Consider the following 19,502-nt stretch of genomic DNA (forward strand, 5'->3'; position numbering starts at 1 on the left):
GACAAAAAGAAAAACACATTATCTTAAAGGAATGCTGACTGATTCTAAACAACAGCAAATGAAATCTGTAGTCAGTGAAATGATATCTTATAAATGTGTTGGGAAAAGGGGAGTTGGAATCCAACTCACCTGCCAATGCAGGAGACATAAGAGATGTCAGTTCGATTCCTGGGTCAGGAAGATCTCCTGGAGGAGGACATGGCAACCTACTCCAGTATTCTTGCCTGGAGAATCCCACGAACAGAGGAGCCTGGCAGGCTACAGCCCATAGGGTCACAACAAGTCAGATACAACTGAGGTGACTCAGCACACACAGCACAGTTATATTATCCCCTTGGGTAAACTGAGAATGTTGTGCTGCTTAAGTATCTAGCTCCTTGGAGACAGGCCCCAAAATTGTTTGGGGTGGTGGGCGGGAGAAATATCATTACCATTTGCTGAGATTTTTGCCATCAAACCTAGGTATGTCATTGGCTTCCCAGGTGGTGCTAGCAGTAAAGAAGCCTCCTGCCAGTGCAGGAGATGCAAGAGATGCAGATTCGACCCCTGGGTCAGGAAGATCTGCTGGAGAAGGGTATGGCAACTCCAGTATTCTTGCCTGGAGAATCCCATGGACAGGACTGAGCCTGGCAGGCTGCAGTCCTTGGGGTCACACAGAGTCAGACATGACTGAAGTGAATGATAACTACTACTACTATAAGGTATATCAGAATTGTGTAAGACCTTAAAATTAAAAGAAACTATAGCCTGAACATCACACACTTCAGAGGAAAATACGGATAAGGTCATGGAAGAACTAGGGAAAGAGTCTGAAGGCAATGCCTACAGCCACATGCACAAGAAAAGTGCTTTCTTTCCAGTGGTTGAAGTGACTCGTGATGACAAACCTCTGTGCACTCTTCCTTTTCTTTGTTGGCTGACTAATGCAGTCTGGAAATCTGTATGCAGGTCAGGAAGCAACAGTTAGAACTGGACATGGAACAACAGACTGGTTCTAAATAGGGAAAGAAGTACATGAAGGCTGTATATTGTCACCCTGCTTATTTAACTTATATGCAGAGTACATCATGAAAACACTGGGCTGGATGAAGCACAAGCTGGAACCAAGATTGCTGGGAGAAATATCAATAACCTCAGATATGTAGAGGACACCACCCTTATGACAGAATCAAAGAAGAACTAAAGAGCCTCTTGATGAAAGTGAAAGAAGAGAGTGAAAAAGTTGGTTTAAAACTCAGCATTCAGAAAACTAAGGTCAAGGCATCTGGTCCCATCACTTCATGGCAGATAGATGGGGAAACAATGGAAACAGTGACAGACTTTTATTTTCTTGGGCTCCAGAATCACTGCAGATGGTGACTGCAGCCATGAAATTAAAAGACACTTGCTCCTTGGAAGAAAAGCTTGACTAACCTAGACAGCGTATTAAAAAGCAGAGACATTACTTTGCCAACAAAGGCAAAGTCAAAGCTATGTTTTTTCCAGTAGTCATGTATAGATGGGAGAGTTGGACTATAAAGAAAGCTGAGTGCCGAAGAATTGATGCTTTTGGACTGTGGTGTTGGAGAAGACTCTTGAGAGTCCCTTGGACTGCAAGGAGATCCAGCCAGTCCATCCTAAAGGAAATCAGTCCTGAATATTCATTGGAAGGACTGATGTTGAAGCTGAAACTCCAATACTTTGGCCACCTGATGCAAAGAACTGACTCATTTGAAAAGACTCTGATGCTGGGAAAGATTGAAGGCAGGAGGAGAAGGAGATGACAGAGGATGAGATGGTTGGATGGCATCAGTTAGAACTGGACGTGGAACAACAGACTGGTTCTAAATAGGGAAAGAAATACATGAAGGCTTTATATTGTCACCCTGCTTATTTAACTTATATGCAGAGTACATCATGAAAACGCTGGGCTGGATGAAGCACAAGCTGGAACCAAGATTGCCGGGAGAAATATCAATAACCTGAGTTATTAGACATGAGTTTTAGTAAACTCCAGGAGTTGTTGATGGACAGGAAAGCCTGGCGTGCTGCAGTCCATGGGGTTGCAAAGAGTCGGACACGACTGAGCAACTGAACTGAACTGAACCGAATGCAGTCTGAACTAACAGAGTGTAGTGGAAGAGAACTAGACTGCACGTCAGAAGACTTAGATTCTAGTCTCAGTGCTGCGCCTTAATAGCTGTGTGATTAATGGTGATTGTGGTCTCCTCTATAAAGGTAGGCAGTGAACTGGATGATCACAAAGGTAACGTTTGTTTTTCTGTTTGACTGCTATTTTAATACACTTTTTAAAGCATGAATAATCCCACAATTCCATTGTGCTTCAAAATTTTAACTCAGTGGATAAATTTCCAGAAAAATAAAATTTAACAAAATGGAATCACAATAGATCCAGAAAATCTGAATAGTCCTATTGTCAAGTTTATCACAAAGAAACTCCAAATCCAGATGACTTTGTAAGAAGTAATAGTAAATTTTTAAAGAAATAATGCTAATATTTCACAAACTCTGTTCCAGAGAATAGAAAAAGAGGGAACTCTTCTTTTATTTTATGACACTAGTCTAACCTTGATAGTAAAACAACACGAAGAGTTCTAAAAGGAAGAATCAGAAGTCATTGTCACTGAACGTAAATTCACAACTCATAATATTCACTTTGTTGAGTTCACAACTTCTTTATCAGAGATACTTTTATTTTCACATTGAGTTGTTTTCTCCATTGCTTGAGCACATATCTGGACTCTGTTAGCTTCCCTTGCTTTGGAGTGGTCATGTGTCTGAGTTAGCCGGTTGAATATAAATAGAAATAAATGATTCATTCTGCTTCCAGGCCTGACCTGTAGAATACCTGCCACATGATCTTCATACTCTGTCTCCTCAATTTGTCAGCCAGCTGCAGAGAATCCATATGGAAACTCTTGAGATCCCATGTGGAACCAAAAGATAAATGGGCTCTGAATAATCTCACTCAGGGCTCTCTGAGATAAACATCCTCACTAGCCTTTGTATGAATAAGAAACTTTTATTGTTTTAGGCCACTGAGATATGTGTGTGTTAAAGCATCCAACATCATGTATGCTAACTAGTACAGAAATTAAATCCAGCCGTATATAAAAGTAAGTTGTAAGTAAGTTGGATTTATCCCAGGAAGGCAGTGTTGACTTAACAGAGTATCCTATTATGGACTGAAAGTTTTAATATGTCCATGCTACATGAATAATCCATATAGAGTCAAGGAAATGCCAGTCAAGATCCAAAGGAATTAATTTTTTAAAGAATTCAAAAACTGATCCTTAAATGTATAGGGAAATTTAAGGGGATAAGAAAATACTCTGAAGAATAGCAAGATGAGAAGCTTTGTATTACAGTATATTGAGACTAATTTTATAGCTATAGTAATGTGGCATTAGCACAAATACCAAATATATCAGTGAAGTAATAGCTTAAAAACAGAACCATGCACATAATGTGGTATTGCAAGTCAAAGGGGGAAAGAACCAACTCTTTAAGCAGTGATGCTGGGACAATTGGATACATATATATGGGGAAACTGAGACTGAACCTACCTTGCGTCTTATACAAAATTGACCTTCTGAAATATCGACCTAAATGTAAAAGGCAAAATTGTAACACTTTTAGGATATAATGTAGGAGAATATCTTCATGATTTTGAGGTAGGAAAGGAATTCTTACATGAGACATAAACATTACTAAAGGAAAAAATGAATGAATTTGATTTTATTAAGAACCTGTTTTCATCCAAAGACAAGTTTTAAACATGTCGCAGAATAGGAAAGGATTTTTTTTCAACAGTACTTAAGTGTAGCAAAGAACTTATGTTGATTACCAATAAAATAATGACTGTAAAGCGATAAGAAAAAGACACCTCAATAGAAAATTGGCAAAGTCCTGAAACACTTGGCACCTCACAAAAGAGAAAATCCAAATGGCCAGTAATTTTGAAATGTGCTCCATTTTCTTGGTAATGAAGGGAAAGCAAGTTAAGTCTTCATTGCAGGCACTACTTTAAAAAATTGTTCTGCATTATCTAGTGTGACGATATCATTTTATGAACTAACAGTTCTGCTCTTAAGAATATACCCTGGAGAAGTGTGTGCAGATATGCAGTAAACTATGTCTGCAAAAATGTGCATAGCTCCATTTTCATAATAGTTGAAAGCAACTTCAATGTCTATCTGTAATAGAATGCATAAAGTTTTCTCCCACATAATATAGTACAATATTCAATAAAAATGTTCAAGCTGTAACTTACTGCAACCCTAAACGTCAAGTGTATTGAAGGAGAGCAGACAAAATAATACAGTGCATATGTTCCATTCACATAATATATAGAAATATGTGCATGCTCAGTCACTAAGTCGTGTCCGACTCTTGGCGACTCCGTGTTCTGTAGCCTGCCAGCCTCCTCTGTCCATGGGATTCTCCAGGCAAGAATACTGGAGAGGGTTGCCATTCCCTTCTCCAGGGGATCTTCCTGACCCAGGAATCGAACCCAAGTCTTCTGCATTGTAGGCAGATTCTTTTACCGACTGAGCTACGAGGGAAGCCCTTTTATGTGTTATGTCCAGTTTTTTAAAAATGTTTTTGTTTTCAAAGTGTCTAGGAAGAATAAGTATCTTTCAGAAATGGAAACAGTTATTAAAAATGGAAAAAAGGAGAACTTTTCACATTAAAAGAAGTTTTAAAATCTAGTTTAAGTTCCTTGGGACTTAAGACATCATTCCATAATTTTAAGCACTTATTTATTCTTTGTGCTAGAGGTGACAAATTATCCATTCAGCCAGCGTTTATGGAGTTGCTTAGTTGTTTCACTGAAATGTGATTTAAGGTGGGTGATAATATTGTGGATTGGTATAATTGATGAGCTCATCGTGCATTTTAAAACTATGTGTATATACCTTTTGAGTACTTTTAATTCCCTAGTTTTACTTCTAGGTGCTATGATTATTACTACTTTGGAATGGAATTTGACAGTTATCATTATAAAATTGAGGGTGTATCAAAGAATATTTTCAATTTGTGGTTGACGGTAATTAAAAATGCAGTCTTATCTGGCATGGGCTCTGATAAACAGACAGTATAGACTCCTGAATCCAAAATTCATTATCTTCTAAAAATTCCAGAAAATACCAGTCCTCTGGGATTCTTATCAGTTTTTATTTCAGATTCCACATGATTTAAATGTTTATTTCAATATATTTATAATGAACAATATCCTGAGTCCTAGATTTGTTCATTCTGTGAACAAACACCAAAGGTTATAGTGTGTATATATGTATTAGGGCATATATATTTTATATATATCTGCATTGTATATATAATTTCCATGCAGAATAAATGTTATTTTTATTATGTCTGAAATTTTAAATATTTTTTGCTGATGAGAGAATATAAGCAAAAAGAAATCTATTTAAATTTAGCTGCCACTGCCTAATTTATAATCCTTTTTGAAATATGTTTCTGTTTATTGTGTTTTTTAAAAAAACTGAGATATCTAGAAAAAAGTCTAAAACAGCATTGTTCTTGCCTCCTCAAGTTTCTTTTTCCTGGTTTCTGTCTCCTTTTCACTCTTCCCTTATTGTTGCTGTCTTCAGTTTCACCAACAGATTCAGTAATATAGACCAGAAAATAAGAAGCAAATGTTCAGGGCCAGCCAAACAGTGTTTTATATACCCAGAATTCTAAAAGTATTTCTTTGAACTTGAAAGATAAGGTTGTGAATACTTTATAAATAGAACAGTAGAACATGTGACTTTAAAGATCTTTGTTGGTGTATATACCGTTATTTGAGTCAGCTTTTCCAAGTTTGGGATCTTTTCTGGTCTCAGTGGTAGAGGCCTTAGCTTAGGAGACTTAGATGACTTGGATAAGGAGACTATTAACTAATGACTCAAAGAATTGTGACAGTTTTTTTATCAAGGTTCTCTGATGATAAAGAATAGGAATTCATTTAAAGTGGCTCTAACTAAAGAAGAATTTATTGGAAAAATATAGGCAGATGGCACCCAAGGCTGAAAGGAATACCTGGCTTCCTTAAGGCCTGAAGAGGAACCCTGTCTCAAAGTTTCCATGGTCCCTCATCTCTGCCACCATGGCTAGTTTGCAAGATGACTTTTCCTGATGGTCTTCATGCAGAACTAATTGATGTTCTAGGTTCTTATACAATTAGCCATTTTTGTAACCAGAACATAATTCCCAAATTTTAAAGAAACTTAAATTATGATACTGTCTTGGAGATGCTTTCTCAGTAGGATAAAAGATTTAGTGACCTTTGTCACTTTGTGGACCTTTGTGGACCTTTGTCTCAGTGCTAAGATAATTTTTTTTAACTGGGTTGATCCTCTGTAGATGACATGGAGTTTCTCTTATTTAAGAAAGGTATGACTTTTGATTTTTAGACTTCTTGGTTTATACTTCAGCCTTCTGTGTTCAACATAAGATCCAAAATAAGAACTTCTGACTGTTAGTTGATTATAGCTAAATGTACACTTAAAATAAGAGGTCGTCTTGCACTACCAGTTCTAATCTTTCATATCCAAAAGCCCACTGGAGAGTATCCCAGCAGCTTTCAGCGTCTAGGTTGTTATTAGTTGAACTTACATATGAAATTATAGAATTATATTTTTGTAGTTCAAATGCAGTCAGCTGTCAACAATTTCTGTGGATCAACTTAGTACAAATTAATGTCTTGGAATTGCCTTATATTATTGCTTAAATATAACAAATTCATAACTTTATGTTTTAGAAAACATCTGAAGTAACATCACATCATCCTGGTCTCTCCTTTGCTATGTGTTTTTTATTGTGCAAGTATTAATAAATACATATTTAATGTGTGTGTGGCACCTTGTTTGTCTAGACTCTGAAAATGTAAAGCAGTCTAGACTTCAGTCTTTGAAAGTTCATACATTAGTTAAAGAATACAGAAAATATGCAGAAGATAAGTAAATACAATGTTGCATATGTTACATGAATGCTGTAAAGAGTAAGTGCTCTTACAACTTCAGCATATGAAGCAGTGGGGAAAGAAAGTTTCATGGAAAAATGGAGTTCAAACTAGGCCACAGTGAGCTATAAGATAGTCATACAGATAAGAGAGAAGACAGGGTTTCACGCAAGTGGGGGACATCGGTGAGGGATTTTTATGACTGTTAGGAGGACAATAATTTTGACTACTCTGGCTGGGTCAGAAGTTTCAGGGAGCATAAAAATGGGAGAGGAAAAAAAAAGTTAGGCTTTTAGGTAACTTTCAGTTAGGCTAAAGGATTTTGATTTTGTACTCCACATTTGTTATTTCAGGAGGGATGTAAGATGTATAAAACTACTGGAGTTCAGGGAGAAAATAATAGAAATTATATTTTATCCCAAGATATGTTTGTTACTATTTTAAAAGATTGACAGTCATTCATGCCTATAATTTTTTCAATGTATGCATATATTGGGGGCTGTGCATGAAATATGTTTACAGGTGGGGTGGGATAATCTAAAAAGTTGAGAGACTACTGCTTTTAGATTACCAAGAGCCATCAAATATTTAAAACAAGGGTGACAAATACAAAGTGATATGGAAGAGAACTGAATCTGTAACAATTCCATCTTGATTAAACTGAAATAGTGGTATTAGCCAGATATCCAAATGGAAATGTGCAGTAGTCACTTGGGAGTATAGTTCTTCAAAGTTTCAGAATAGATTTGGAAGAAGGTATAAAATCATTACTCTCATCCATCTATAAAGTGGGCTTCAAGTTACTCTTCATTTCGATAAAACTGATTTGATTGATACCAAAACTGAAAAGAAAACATCCTTTTACTTGTAAGTTTAATTTGGGCATATCCTGTCTGGAAAGTTTAGGTGTGGTATAGGGATTCCTTCTCCCTGGAAATGCTTAGAGGCAAAACACTACCTACTCTTTCCCCAATAGCATGAATTTTACTTTGAGCCTCGTTAGGTTCATATGGAGAAGGAACTGTGTTTCAAGAGATTCTGTGGTTTGCAGTTTTAGATGATTACACTCTTAATACTGTAGTATGAATAATAATTTCATTTATGAATTGTCACAAAAATTAAGGATAATTCTCCTTAATTTCTTGAATAAGAGAACTGAAATCTGATCATCCTTCTCTGATCATAATTATCTTAATTGTTGATACCATAATAAATTAATACAGGTCATTAATTAGATAATCAAGTATTTTCAAAAATTTTAACAGCACATTGTTTTTTCTTTTAAAAATCAATAGTCCAGTACTAAGTTCTAAAAAGAGCGGACTCTTTCCCTTGCATTTGGATCTGTTGTGCATCTGAGTCAAGGGTGATTTCACTCTTAAAATTGTTAAACAGGTTTTTTTGTTTTTTCTCCAGAAAAAGGTAAAATCATGACTCTCAGCTATATAATGAACATGTCAAAAGTTTAACTTACTAATTTCTGAGGGAGCAGAAAAAATGTTGCAACCGGTTAAAGGTAAAGCCAAAGACAAGTGCATAAGCCCATCAAGAAGCTTTCCAGGTGGTTCAGACAGTGAAGAATCTGCCTGCAGTGCAGGGGACCCAGATTCAGTCCCTGGGCTGGGAAGATTCCCCTGGAGCAGGGAATTGCTACCTACTCTAGTATTCTTGCCTGGAGAATTCCAGTGGAGAGAGGAGTCTGGTGGGCTACAGTCCATGGGGTCGCAGAGTTGAACATGACTGAGTAACACTCTCACTCATCAAGAAGGCAAAATGAATTTTCTTCATAGATGCAAAACTGACCTCTTCCTCAGTGAGAAAAGAGGTCAGTTGAGACCTCCTGCAGACAGAATCTGTTTGTATGTCTATAAACAGTAATTATTTGTATTACTCTCAGCTTTTTACAAATAAACTTCTGTTTCTGCAGAGTTGTAAAAGAGCTTGAAGACTGGCACAAACCACAATGAATCAGATAACCTGGAAGGATGTGTCCTAATGAATGCATTGCTTTAAATTAAGGACACTTAGCAATTATTTTTTCATCCATTTAAGAAATTTTTACAATCTGTCTTTTATGTAATGAATATTGAAGGTAAACGTTATCTAAGGGTATTCATTATTTAAAACCTACGTAAAATTCCCCAACATCACAAAAAGAAAAGCTATTAAAATCATAATAGAATTTAACTTTGTTGTGACAAGTAGAAAGTTTGTTTTTTTAAAGGTGTTCAACTGACACTCCAAAAATAAAATGTCTGTCTTCTGTAGAAATGGGCTGATAAAATTTGTAGGTACACTTAATTTTATGATTTCATGTAAATAATGTTTCTAGTTAGACTCTTTAGATATATTTGGAACACTGATATAAAGACACAGAACAGATTGTATCAAGACAGCTTAAATTGATTAATAATTTAATTTTTCATCACCCATTGATCCCTTTTTCAATTCATAATCTATATTTCAGAATACAGTCATTTAAGAAAAGCAAATAGGATACATTAACTTAAGTGATGTATGCCCCTGAAATATCAAATTATTCTGGCACAGTAGTCTTCCCCTTAAGTTTTGCCATAATGGCCTGAAAAACTGTCAATCACATGTACAAGAATAAAGTACTTTTAAAATCTTGCTTACTTGAGAATATGGAACATTATTATCATCAGTAGTAACTATAGAGAGTGCACAGGGCTAATATTCTTGCATTTTCCCACTTCAAAGCAGACTCCCCCCTAATGGTGGCCTTTCAGGTTGTGTTTTCCTCCCTGAGTAAGTACGTTCATTGTGGCTAACTTGCAGCGTGTAAGAAAGCTGAAGCTAGCCTGTTTCTTATATGCCTCGCCTGGCCTTGTTAATAGATGCCAGCATTCCACTTGTTAGTACCAGTGACACAGGAGAAACTTCTACTATTATGCTATGTGGTATTGATAAAGAAGGCAGCAAAAGTCTTTTTATGGTAGTTGGATCCTCAAAACAGCTCTTCATGTTCTAGTGATAAAACCCAAGTTGGATATCCAACAGAGGTACATGAGTTTATCTGTAGAGCTGATATGGCCTCTTGAATTCTCTCACCATGACAGGAACCCCATCTGAAGTGAAGGCTTGCAGAACTGGAGATACCAGAACACTTTTCTTCCTCATTAGTACAAGTAGGGTTAACCCTACTCTTGTAGGATAAAAGTGTGTAATGATTAAACAAAGAGCATATTCTTTTTCTTCTGTAATTTGAAAATGTTCAAAGAGACACACTTGGGTGATTGCTGTTAGTGGAAGAGCAAGACTGTGAATTACCTAGCCTTAAGGTATAGGACTATAAGGGGAAAATACCTGGAGATTTCAGGGTAGGATAAATCAACTTTGTGATAAAATCTGTACATAGGCATCTACTATATTTGTTCTGTTTCTGTAGCTGTGTTGGTTGTAAGAGTTCATTGTGTTCCAGTATTCTGAGTGTTAACATCTTCACTGCTGATAGCAAATTGTGGAGCTTTGTCAGGCAGAACTTCCTACCGTGAATGGGGCAGAATATATCTTCACCTTTTAGTTATAAACAACAGGACATTTTACGACTAAGTATACATAAAAGTTCAGTGATTACTTAGACCCACATGTATAACTTAGAGCCTTGAGGCCAATTTTGGGGAAATAGGTGTGGTATATGCTGTCTGCTCATGTTTAGTGATGTGTTGTGGAAGTTTGAGGCATTATGGGTGGGATTCCCAGCGCATGCCAAGAAATTTGAGCAGCTAACGTAGATATCCCAATGATTACTTACGATTCTTTAAGCATCAAACTGAATAAAGTGAAATCTTAAAATAGACCAGATAAATTTAAAAAAAATTCTCATATCTTAATGTATTGTGTGTTTGTATTTTACTGCTTTCAAGAAAAGAAGTAAAATAGCATTCACAGATATTATAAATCATGTTGGAAAGGGTACCAAGATCCATTATTATAAATTAATTTAAAATATACCTTAAATTAACATAAATAATCATTTGCAGTACAAATGCATTCATCTAGTGTTAGTCTGTCGTTCAAACATTTCTTAGCCTAAGTTAGTACGCCTACTTGGAAAATTTTAACATCTGAAAATTTCTCTGTGGTTGGCTTGAAAATCAGCAAATCTAAAAGCTGTCTAAGTTGTTGAGCTCGAAAATCTACTTTAAAAAAATAATTCTACTTTATAATAAGACCCATGAGGATTTTTTTAAAATTTAGACATTCTGGAAGTAAGTTAATATTCTATAGACTATTAAGCCCTTAGTTTTAAGTGTATTCTTTTAACTAAACAAGTCATTTTGTGATGATTTTAATTAGAAAAATGCAATATTAAAAAAAAAAAAAGCAAGTGTTCACTATATTTTTATCCTAAAGTAAGAAAACAGAAAAAGAATCAGTATGGTCCAGGACATTCAAGAAAATTCTCCAGAAAGTCAATTCAGTGGATTAAATTAATCCATGAAGGAGCTCTATAGAAAGAGCTAGCAAAGGGTGGGAAGGATCATGCTGAATTAGTGTTTATAACAAAATTTAAAGATTTGTGAAGTCACTAATATGTACATTCTATGTAGGAAAGAGTCATTACTGTCATACATAAATAAGTATTTGAGTTTTTATACTTCAGAGTTATGTAGGAAACTCAGTGTGCGTGCATGCCAAGTTGTTTCAGTCGTGTCCAACTTCTTCTGACCACTTGGACAGTAGCCCTCCGGGTTCCTCTGTCCGAGGATCCTCCAGGCAAGAATACTGGAAAGTGAAAGTCGCTTAGTCCTGTCCCGACTCTTTGCAACTCCATGGACTGTATAGGCCATGGAATTCTCCAGCCAGAGTACTGGAGTGGGTAGCCTTTCCCTTCTCCAGGGGATCTTCCCAACCCAGGGATCGAATCCAGGTCTCCTGCATTGCAGGCGGATTCTTTACCACCTGAGCCACAAGGGAAGCCCAAGAATACTGGAGTGGGTAGCCTATCCTTTCTCCAGCGGATCTTCCTGACCCAAGAATCAAACCAGGGTTTCCTGCATTGCAGGCAGATTCTTTACCAACAGAGCTATGAGGGAAGCCCTAAGAATACTGGAGTGTGTTGCTATTTCCTCATCCAGGGGATCTTCCTAACCCAGGGATCGAACCCACATTTCTTACATCTCCTGCATTGGCAGGAAAATCATAGCGTTTAAGAACAAATTAGGGATGAAATTATGTATTCTTTCTGGTGAATGGGATAAACTCTCAGGCAGAAAGGAATGTCAGTAGATGAAATTGCTGAAATGTTCATTTCATAAAGATGCTGTGATAACGTCTCGAAGTACCATCTTTATATGTTTGTATTTTGGGATCTCGTACTCATTGATCCTATCAGACATGTGATCGGGCTGTAATCAGATTTAGATTGTAACTATCAGAGCAGTGAGTAATTTAGTATTCTCTAGGAAGTTTGGAAAGGAAGAATCCAAATACGGAAATACTCCTTTTCTCTTAATGTATCATGGGAACATAATTTTGGTATGTATAAGGATTACCTTATTTGAAGAATTACAGTACACTTGTGATCATTTAAACCCATTTCAGTGGCTCTTGTATTACCCAGTTCATTCAGTCTGTGCTCTCTTACTTAATTTTTACAAAAAAGACTCATGGCAAGTTAGTATCATTTGTGTGTGAATTTTCCAATTGTATTTCAGACTTTAAGAAAAAAAGGCCTTAATGGTTGTGAGAGCCCTGATGCTGACGATTACTTTGAGCACAGTCCACTCTCGGAGGACAGATTCAGCAAACTAAATGAAGATAGTGATTTTATTTTCAAACGAGGCCCTGTAAGTACTTTTACTTTACCTCTACTTTTTATTTGTTGATCCTTTCTGTTAACTTCATTATTTAGGCTCTGAACAAGAAGGAACACAGAGGGTGCGACAGCCCAGACCCTGATACTTCCTATGTGCTAACTCCACATACAGAAGAAAAATATAAAAAAATTAATGAGGAATTTGATAATATGATGCGGAATCATAAAATCGCAGTGAGTACTAAAGTATGGTTTGTGCTTTTATCTTGTGCATGAAGAGACTGACCACACCTCTTGTTGTTTGTTTTCACAGTGGGTGATGACAGCAGTAAGTAGAAGGAGGGAAGAGGGACGTATTAATTTCTTTCGGATTTATAGAACTTCAAGATAAAATTGCGGAAATCTTACAGTAGTACATCTTCAGTTTTCAGTGTCTTAAATGTAGAAGTGAGGAGAAAACATCCTAATCTGGGCTCTGCTACTATCTCCTTACTTTTGAATAGGGCATCTAAACATTCTAGATTCCAATTTCCTCATCTGTAAAGTGAATGAATTGGCTCACATAATTTTTTAAGGTCTCTTCCAGCTTTAAATTACCATGAGTGTAAATGTAAGGATGCATTTGAGATGTCCCTCTCCCTCTGATGACTTTTAAAATATTATATGGACTTAAGTAGATTCTGAGACTATAAAATATAAAATGGCTAGATTTTATTATATAATTTGGTGCTTCAAAATTATTTTTAATTATTTTATATAGTTGCTATAATAGTAGCTTACTGTTTGACTCTTTGTAAGTGTCCCCATTTGACAGTACCTCCAAATTCCTATTCTTTTCTTACACTGTAGGTATTAAGGAAGAGCGCCTTGACTTGATTTTAATTTAAGGAAGCAGTGTTCTTAAACTGGTTGCAAAACAAATAGTTAATTTAAAAATTTTCCATGCTCACACATCTAATGGTAAAACAGTGCTCTTTTGATAGTTCAAAGGGTTCTCACTGAAGCTCCATTGGCAAGAGTTGCTTAAGACCATTATTCTTGACCTAATTTTTCTAACACTATATATATGTTGTAGGCTTCATGAATAAATTGGTACCACTGCTATTTATTTCACTACCAGAGTTAATTTTGTTAAAACCATGCCCTAAAATATGTATTATGGATTATTTCTTCAAAATAGCCTGATGCTATAAGAAGCCGCCCATGGACAACAGACTTAAAGAGAGATTTTTGTGGTAATACCCTTCTTAAGAAACATAACACCAGAAAAAATAAAGTAAAATTCCTTTTGACCTCATATGGATGTTGGTGACCTTGCAGATAACGTTAAGCTGCACAAACTTTGCATAAATAAAATTGCTTTACCTTTAAAAAATTTTTATCATGTATCTGTTGTTTTATATCTTTTAATGAGTTATCATTTTCTCCCTGAAATAAACTATTGAATAAAGTACTTAATTATTTATACTCTTTCAACTTTGAATTAGCAGTGTTAGCTGAATTTGGAAATCAGTTTTAAAATGTAGGGAGAGGAAAGTTTTTTATTTTCTCTCAAATTATAAAGAGGGTTGTTACATTTATCATGGTTAACAAGTGTATTATAAGTGGCCTATGGAGGAAATGAAAGAGGAAAATAGAAAATACTGTTTTTAAGGGACCATGGTATATTTTGGAGGGAAATAAAATAACATAATTTTGTAATTTAATCTTTATACATTTAAAGATAACTTGTCAGTAGTTAATTTTGCTTAAGTTTTTTTTTTTGCATTTTTATTGCACTTGTTGCATTGTGTTATATATACATATATAAAATTTGGCTTAGTTTTGTCCATTAAGAAGGTTAGTGAATTAAATCAGACCAGGGCAGATTTGATGTATGAAGTTTATAATATGTGTACATCCTTTCTCTCTTTTGTTGTATTTGGAATCCCCCAACTGAAGTGTAATGTTACTAAACTGATTTGCATTTATATAAGTGCTAATTTATGCTTTCTTGGTAACAGTGATGTATTTATAATGTCTTAAATTGGACAGCACATCTGTAATATCAGGTTCTGGCCTTTCATTTTCATCTTTGTGAATATTTGAAATATATAATGTGCATATTATACTAGCATATATGTATTACTGTGTAAAAATTGAAACTGAAAATGTTCATGTTAAACATTCTCATATAATTGTAAAAAAAAACTTAAACCTGCAAATTTATTTTAAGAACTTACCTCCATCTCCTACTTTTAGTAACTAGTGTTACCTTACCAAATTAAAGTGCAATAAGTTATTAAATTTAATTAGATGAAAATGAAACTAACAGTTTTCTCTTCCTTGTTCTTTATTTACAGCCCGGTTTGCCACCTCAGAATTTCTCAATGTCTGTCACAGTCCCTGTGACCAGCCCCAGTGCTTTGTCCTACACTAACCCAGGGAGTTCACTTGTGTCCCCATCTTTGGCAGCCAGCTCAACATTAGCAGATACAAGCATGCTCTCTCCACCTCAAGCCACATTACATAGAAATGTATCCCCTGGAGCTCCTCAGAGACCACCAAGTACTGGCAGTGCAGGTATGTACTGATACTTACTCTTCTGATTCTTTAACTAAAAGAATGAAAAAATTAATTGCTAACATGAACAGTTTCTTATTCTGCTACTCCTAATGTTACTGCTTTGATGAGCAAGAGTCACTACTACATAATTGCCCCCATTTTAAAGTATTTTTTTTGAAAGTCTGTGGCTCTAGCGTTTTACAGGTATTGTGGAACAAATAGAGAACCTGCCTATTTTGGAAAATAAGCTTTCCATATCATGGCGAAGCCATACCTAGACAGGCAGAAAATTTATTTAGGATATCATAAAGATTAAAAATTGATTGTGAGCCAGTTGTGTTAAAAAATAAATGGAGCGATAGACTCACTTAGAGCGTTTTCTGCATCTCCCTCTGCCTGATTTGTTCATTAACTCAGAAATTTGAGGGGCATTTACTGCATCTCTGTGTATAATGCAATTATCTCCTCTCCCATTATTCCTAGATTTTATAGCACTCCATTACCACTGCCCCTATTATTATCAGTATGTACTTATTTGGTATTGAGTCGCAAGACCCCAGACATGTCCAGAGCTTGATAGATGAGTGCCTGTATACTTGAGTACATCATAATGCCGAGTTCAGCCTGGGCTAGTTTTTATTTTCGTGTGTTTTAGGAATGAAGTGAGGGTTACCTCTGGTCACTTCATTCTCATTCAGTTAAGAGAATCAATTCACATTCACTCCTTGCCCTCTCTCCTCTCTGTAATGTTGTTAGGTGGGATGTTGAGCACTTCAGACCTCACAGTGCCAAATGGAGCTGGAAGCAGCCCAGTGGGTGAGTGAATTCCTACTGCTTCACTTTGTTGGCATCTGTCTTATCTGAGATAAAAGGAATACTGTCCCTCGAACACGGGTTTCTACCAAGTGAAGAGGAAAATTATGGGGATAAATGAGTAGACCGTGTCACTTTATGATTTGTTTAGTTATTGCTTTCACTAATACTTAAGAGTTTTTGATATCCCTGTGTTATTCCTCATACCTTGGCCTTACAGTCACTTATTCATTCAATAAATATTTATTGAATGCCTCCTTCATAGCAGACATTGTTCTTTTCTAAAGACTAAATGGCCTTAATACAGTTTTTACATTAAGACAATTTCTTAAGAGAAGCTTTCTGTGTCATCTGTCCCTACCAAGATTAGACTGTTAGCAGACCGCTGTATCTTACAATTGTGTAAAATGTTTTCAGGGAGATTGAATGAGGAAGAAATAGTGGGCCTAATTAAGAAGTCTGTCTCCAAAGGATCAGTTTTGATGGTCACATGTGGAGCATTCACGTTTTGTCGTGGTTGCTGCCAGATTGGCTCTTTTGCTTTGGGACCCCTCCCAAGATGACTCGCAGTTTAAAAATTTCGTAAATGTGTCTGTCCAGCCCTGAAATCCTGGTAAAGATAGATTATGATCTTAACATTACAGAAACATGGCATATATGTCATAGAGTCACAGGAATAACTGTATTATTTTGGGTTACCATCAGATTTAGTTGTGTTGGTCTCTTCATCTATGATAATCCCAGTTACCTTCATTTTTATCTGAAAGCAAGGGAAGGAATTCTCTTCCGCTTTTAGATATTGTGTGTTCGAAGAGACATCTGAAAACAGATCACTTATAGGAAAAATTTACTATTACATATGTTCAACCCACTTATTCCAAAAATGTGAAGAGCTGCTTCCCTTGTGACTCAGCTGGTAAAGAATCCGCCTGCAATGTGGGAGACCTGGGTTCCATCCCTGGGTTGGGAAGATCCCCTGGAGAACAGGAAGGCTACCTACTCCAGGATTCTGGCCTGGAGAATTCCATGGACTGTATAGTCCATGGGGTCACAAAGAGTTGGACACGACTGAGCAACTTCTATTTTTCTGCCTTAAGAAAATTTTGATGATTGAATAACTTAATTTAAAATGATGGGAAAGAAACAGACATTATTTAATGAGAGTTACAAAACATATAGTGAGTTAAAGTAGGAATAAATGCCTAATTGTTTCTGCCTCTGTATTGCTGCTGCTGCTAAGTCGCTTCAGTCGCGTCCGACTCTGTGCGACCCCAGAGACAGCAGCCCACCAGGCTCCGCCGTCCGTGGGATTCTCCAGGCAAGAACACTGGAGTGGGTTGCCATTTCCTTCTCCAGTGCATGAAAGGGAAAAGTGAAAGTGAAGTCGCTCAGTCGTGTCCGACTCTTAGCGACCCCATGGACTGCAGCCTACCAGGCTCCTCCGTCCATGGGATTTTCCAGGCAAGAGTACTGGAGTGGGGTGCCATTGCCTTCTCCCTGCCTCTGTATTAATTGCTGTTTTAATGGACTCAAATAGTAGGACCTATTGTAGGATCTTTTTTAACAGATAATTAAATGTGGAGAAATTCATAAAGGTCTTACCAATTATACATCAGGACTGCTATCCTTGTAAGTGTATTTCCTAATATTTATAGTTTATTTCTTTTCAACTCTACTTTAGTTGTTTACATGCCCATATACTCTTTTTATATTGCACTTTCCTATGTGCTTTTATTCTCCCAACACTATGCATCTTGCTCTCCTCTCTACTTTACAGCCTACTTAAGGCTAAAATCAATAATTTCTATTTTGCTTAATATTAATTTTGACTAGTGCTTAGTTTTATTTCCAAAATTATTTTTATTTCATGACTATTTGAAGATTCCTAATGTGTTTTCCCTTTGCCTTTGTTTTTTCCTCTCATCCTTCTGGCTTGATAAACAGTGTTCTCCTTCCTATCAGACAAGTCTTTGAATTCTCTTCTTGCTTTATTTTCGGTTTTTGTACTGTCCATACTTCCCTAAAGCTTTTTCTCTATTCTTTCTTATCTGCCATGCAACTATAAATCTAGACTTTGCTGCTCAGTTTTCTGTGTTCCATCTGATAATTTCAGACTCAGATTTTGTCATCGTCTTAATCGGACCTTTTACATATTATCTGATCCTGTTACTTTTATTTCTTTTTTAAATTCATGTTTCTTTTGTAAGCCTCCTCCCCTCGTTTCTAGACCCTCAGGTTTCGAGGGTCACGTTTGTCACGCTCCTCAGATCCTGGCGCGTCATCCCGGCCTCCCTCAGTGTGCTCGTCACTTACCCTTTACACGTCTGCTCCACTGCTGTTCCCTTCCTCCTTCCCCGTCCCCGGTCACGGGCAACTGCTTTAATACGTGTAATGCTAGTAGTGTTAATTAATCATGTTAATGGTCATGATTAGTGAACGTGGGTTTTTTTTTTAATTTAAATATTAAGATATTTTAACTGCTTAGTGAGTTACTTGAAAGTCTCTTTCTGTTACTACACAATAATACAGTATAACCTCAGTCTTATGACACATAAAGATTGAATGTCTTGATTCCTCACTGGTTCATACTCGTATATACCGATTTTACCTGTGCTAGGTGTATTTCTACTTTTTCTACTTGTTTGCTTTATATCCTAAATGATGTTTTTGTTGTAACTGCTTTTTAACATGTACCACCTTAGAATTCAGATTTAACTAAGTAGACATATTGCATCACTTAATTCAGATACCAAATGGAAGTAATTATTTTTGTGCGGTACTTATACCATACATGTTTCTTGCTGTAAATCACCCCCCGCCCCAATAAATGGTCTCTCATAAGTATTGTAGAAATATTCTTAGTTTTTGTGAAGAAGAGTCAGAAAATGTATTTTAGCCTATTTTCAGCAATGATGCCATTTTGGTTTAGTGGTTTGGAAAAATAGTTTAAACTCAATTTTATCCCTGAAATCTTTTTTAATGTAAAGATTAAACATTTTAAATTACCAGAGAAATTAAGAAGAAAATATATTAAAAATTGTGGATGTGATTTCTCATCTACATTTTTCCAAGTGTATTTCTTGGAACTACATGAAAAGAATCACTTACATGAGTGGCAAACCTTGTACTAAGTAAAACTAAGCAGGTTTCTTTACTGTAGGATTTGTCAGAGCCTTTACAATGCTAACCTGTTTACCATTTTTACTAATGCTTTCAACTATGGTTATTAAAAGTGATATTACAGTAGAACCCTTTTTTTTTGTTCTAATGAAAAATCATCTTTCAGAATTCAGTTCTGTCGCTCAGTCGTGCCTGACTCTTTGTGACCCCATGGAGTGCAGCCAGCCAGGCTTCCCTGTCCATCACCAACTCCCAGAGCCTGCTCAAACTTGTGTC

At 36.2% G+C, this 19,502-nt stretch overlaps 1 protein-coding gene across 36 annotated transcripts in view; it reads left to right on the forward strand.

The window, feature by feature from the left end:
- The window catches only part of MEF2A (myocyte enhancer factor 2A), a 167,549-nt gene that overhangs the window by 117,012 nt on the left and 31,035 nt on the right, over positions 1-19,502 (forward strand). For 13 of the 36 annotated variants that reach the window (XM_081551338.1, XM_081551321.1, XM_081551326.1 and 10 more), the window contains 3 exons: positions 12,649-12,780; positions 15,092-15,311; positions 16,050-16,109. In XM_081551338.1, coding sequence (XP_081407464.1) covers positions 12,649-12,780; positions 15,092-15,311; positions 16,050-16,109 — 412 coding nt within the window. Of the gene's footprint in view, positions 1-12,648; positions 12,781-12,845; positions 12,996-15,091; positions 15,312-16,049; positions 16,110-19,502 lie in introns of all 36 variants that reach the window. The other 23 variants (XM_081551318.1, XM_081551333.1, XM_081551317.1 and 20 more) reach the window with 5 other exon arrangements.

Source organism: Giraffa tippelskirchi, chromosome 12 (genome assembly GCF_054371585.1).
Source record: "Giraffa tippelskirchi isolate mGirTip1 chromosome 12, T2T-mGirTip1v1.2.pri, whole genome shotgun sequence".
In the NCBI taxonomy this organism is placed as follows: Eukaryota; Metazoa; Chordata; class Mammalia; order Artiodactyla; family Giraffidae; genus Giraffa; species Giraffa tippelskirchi.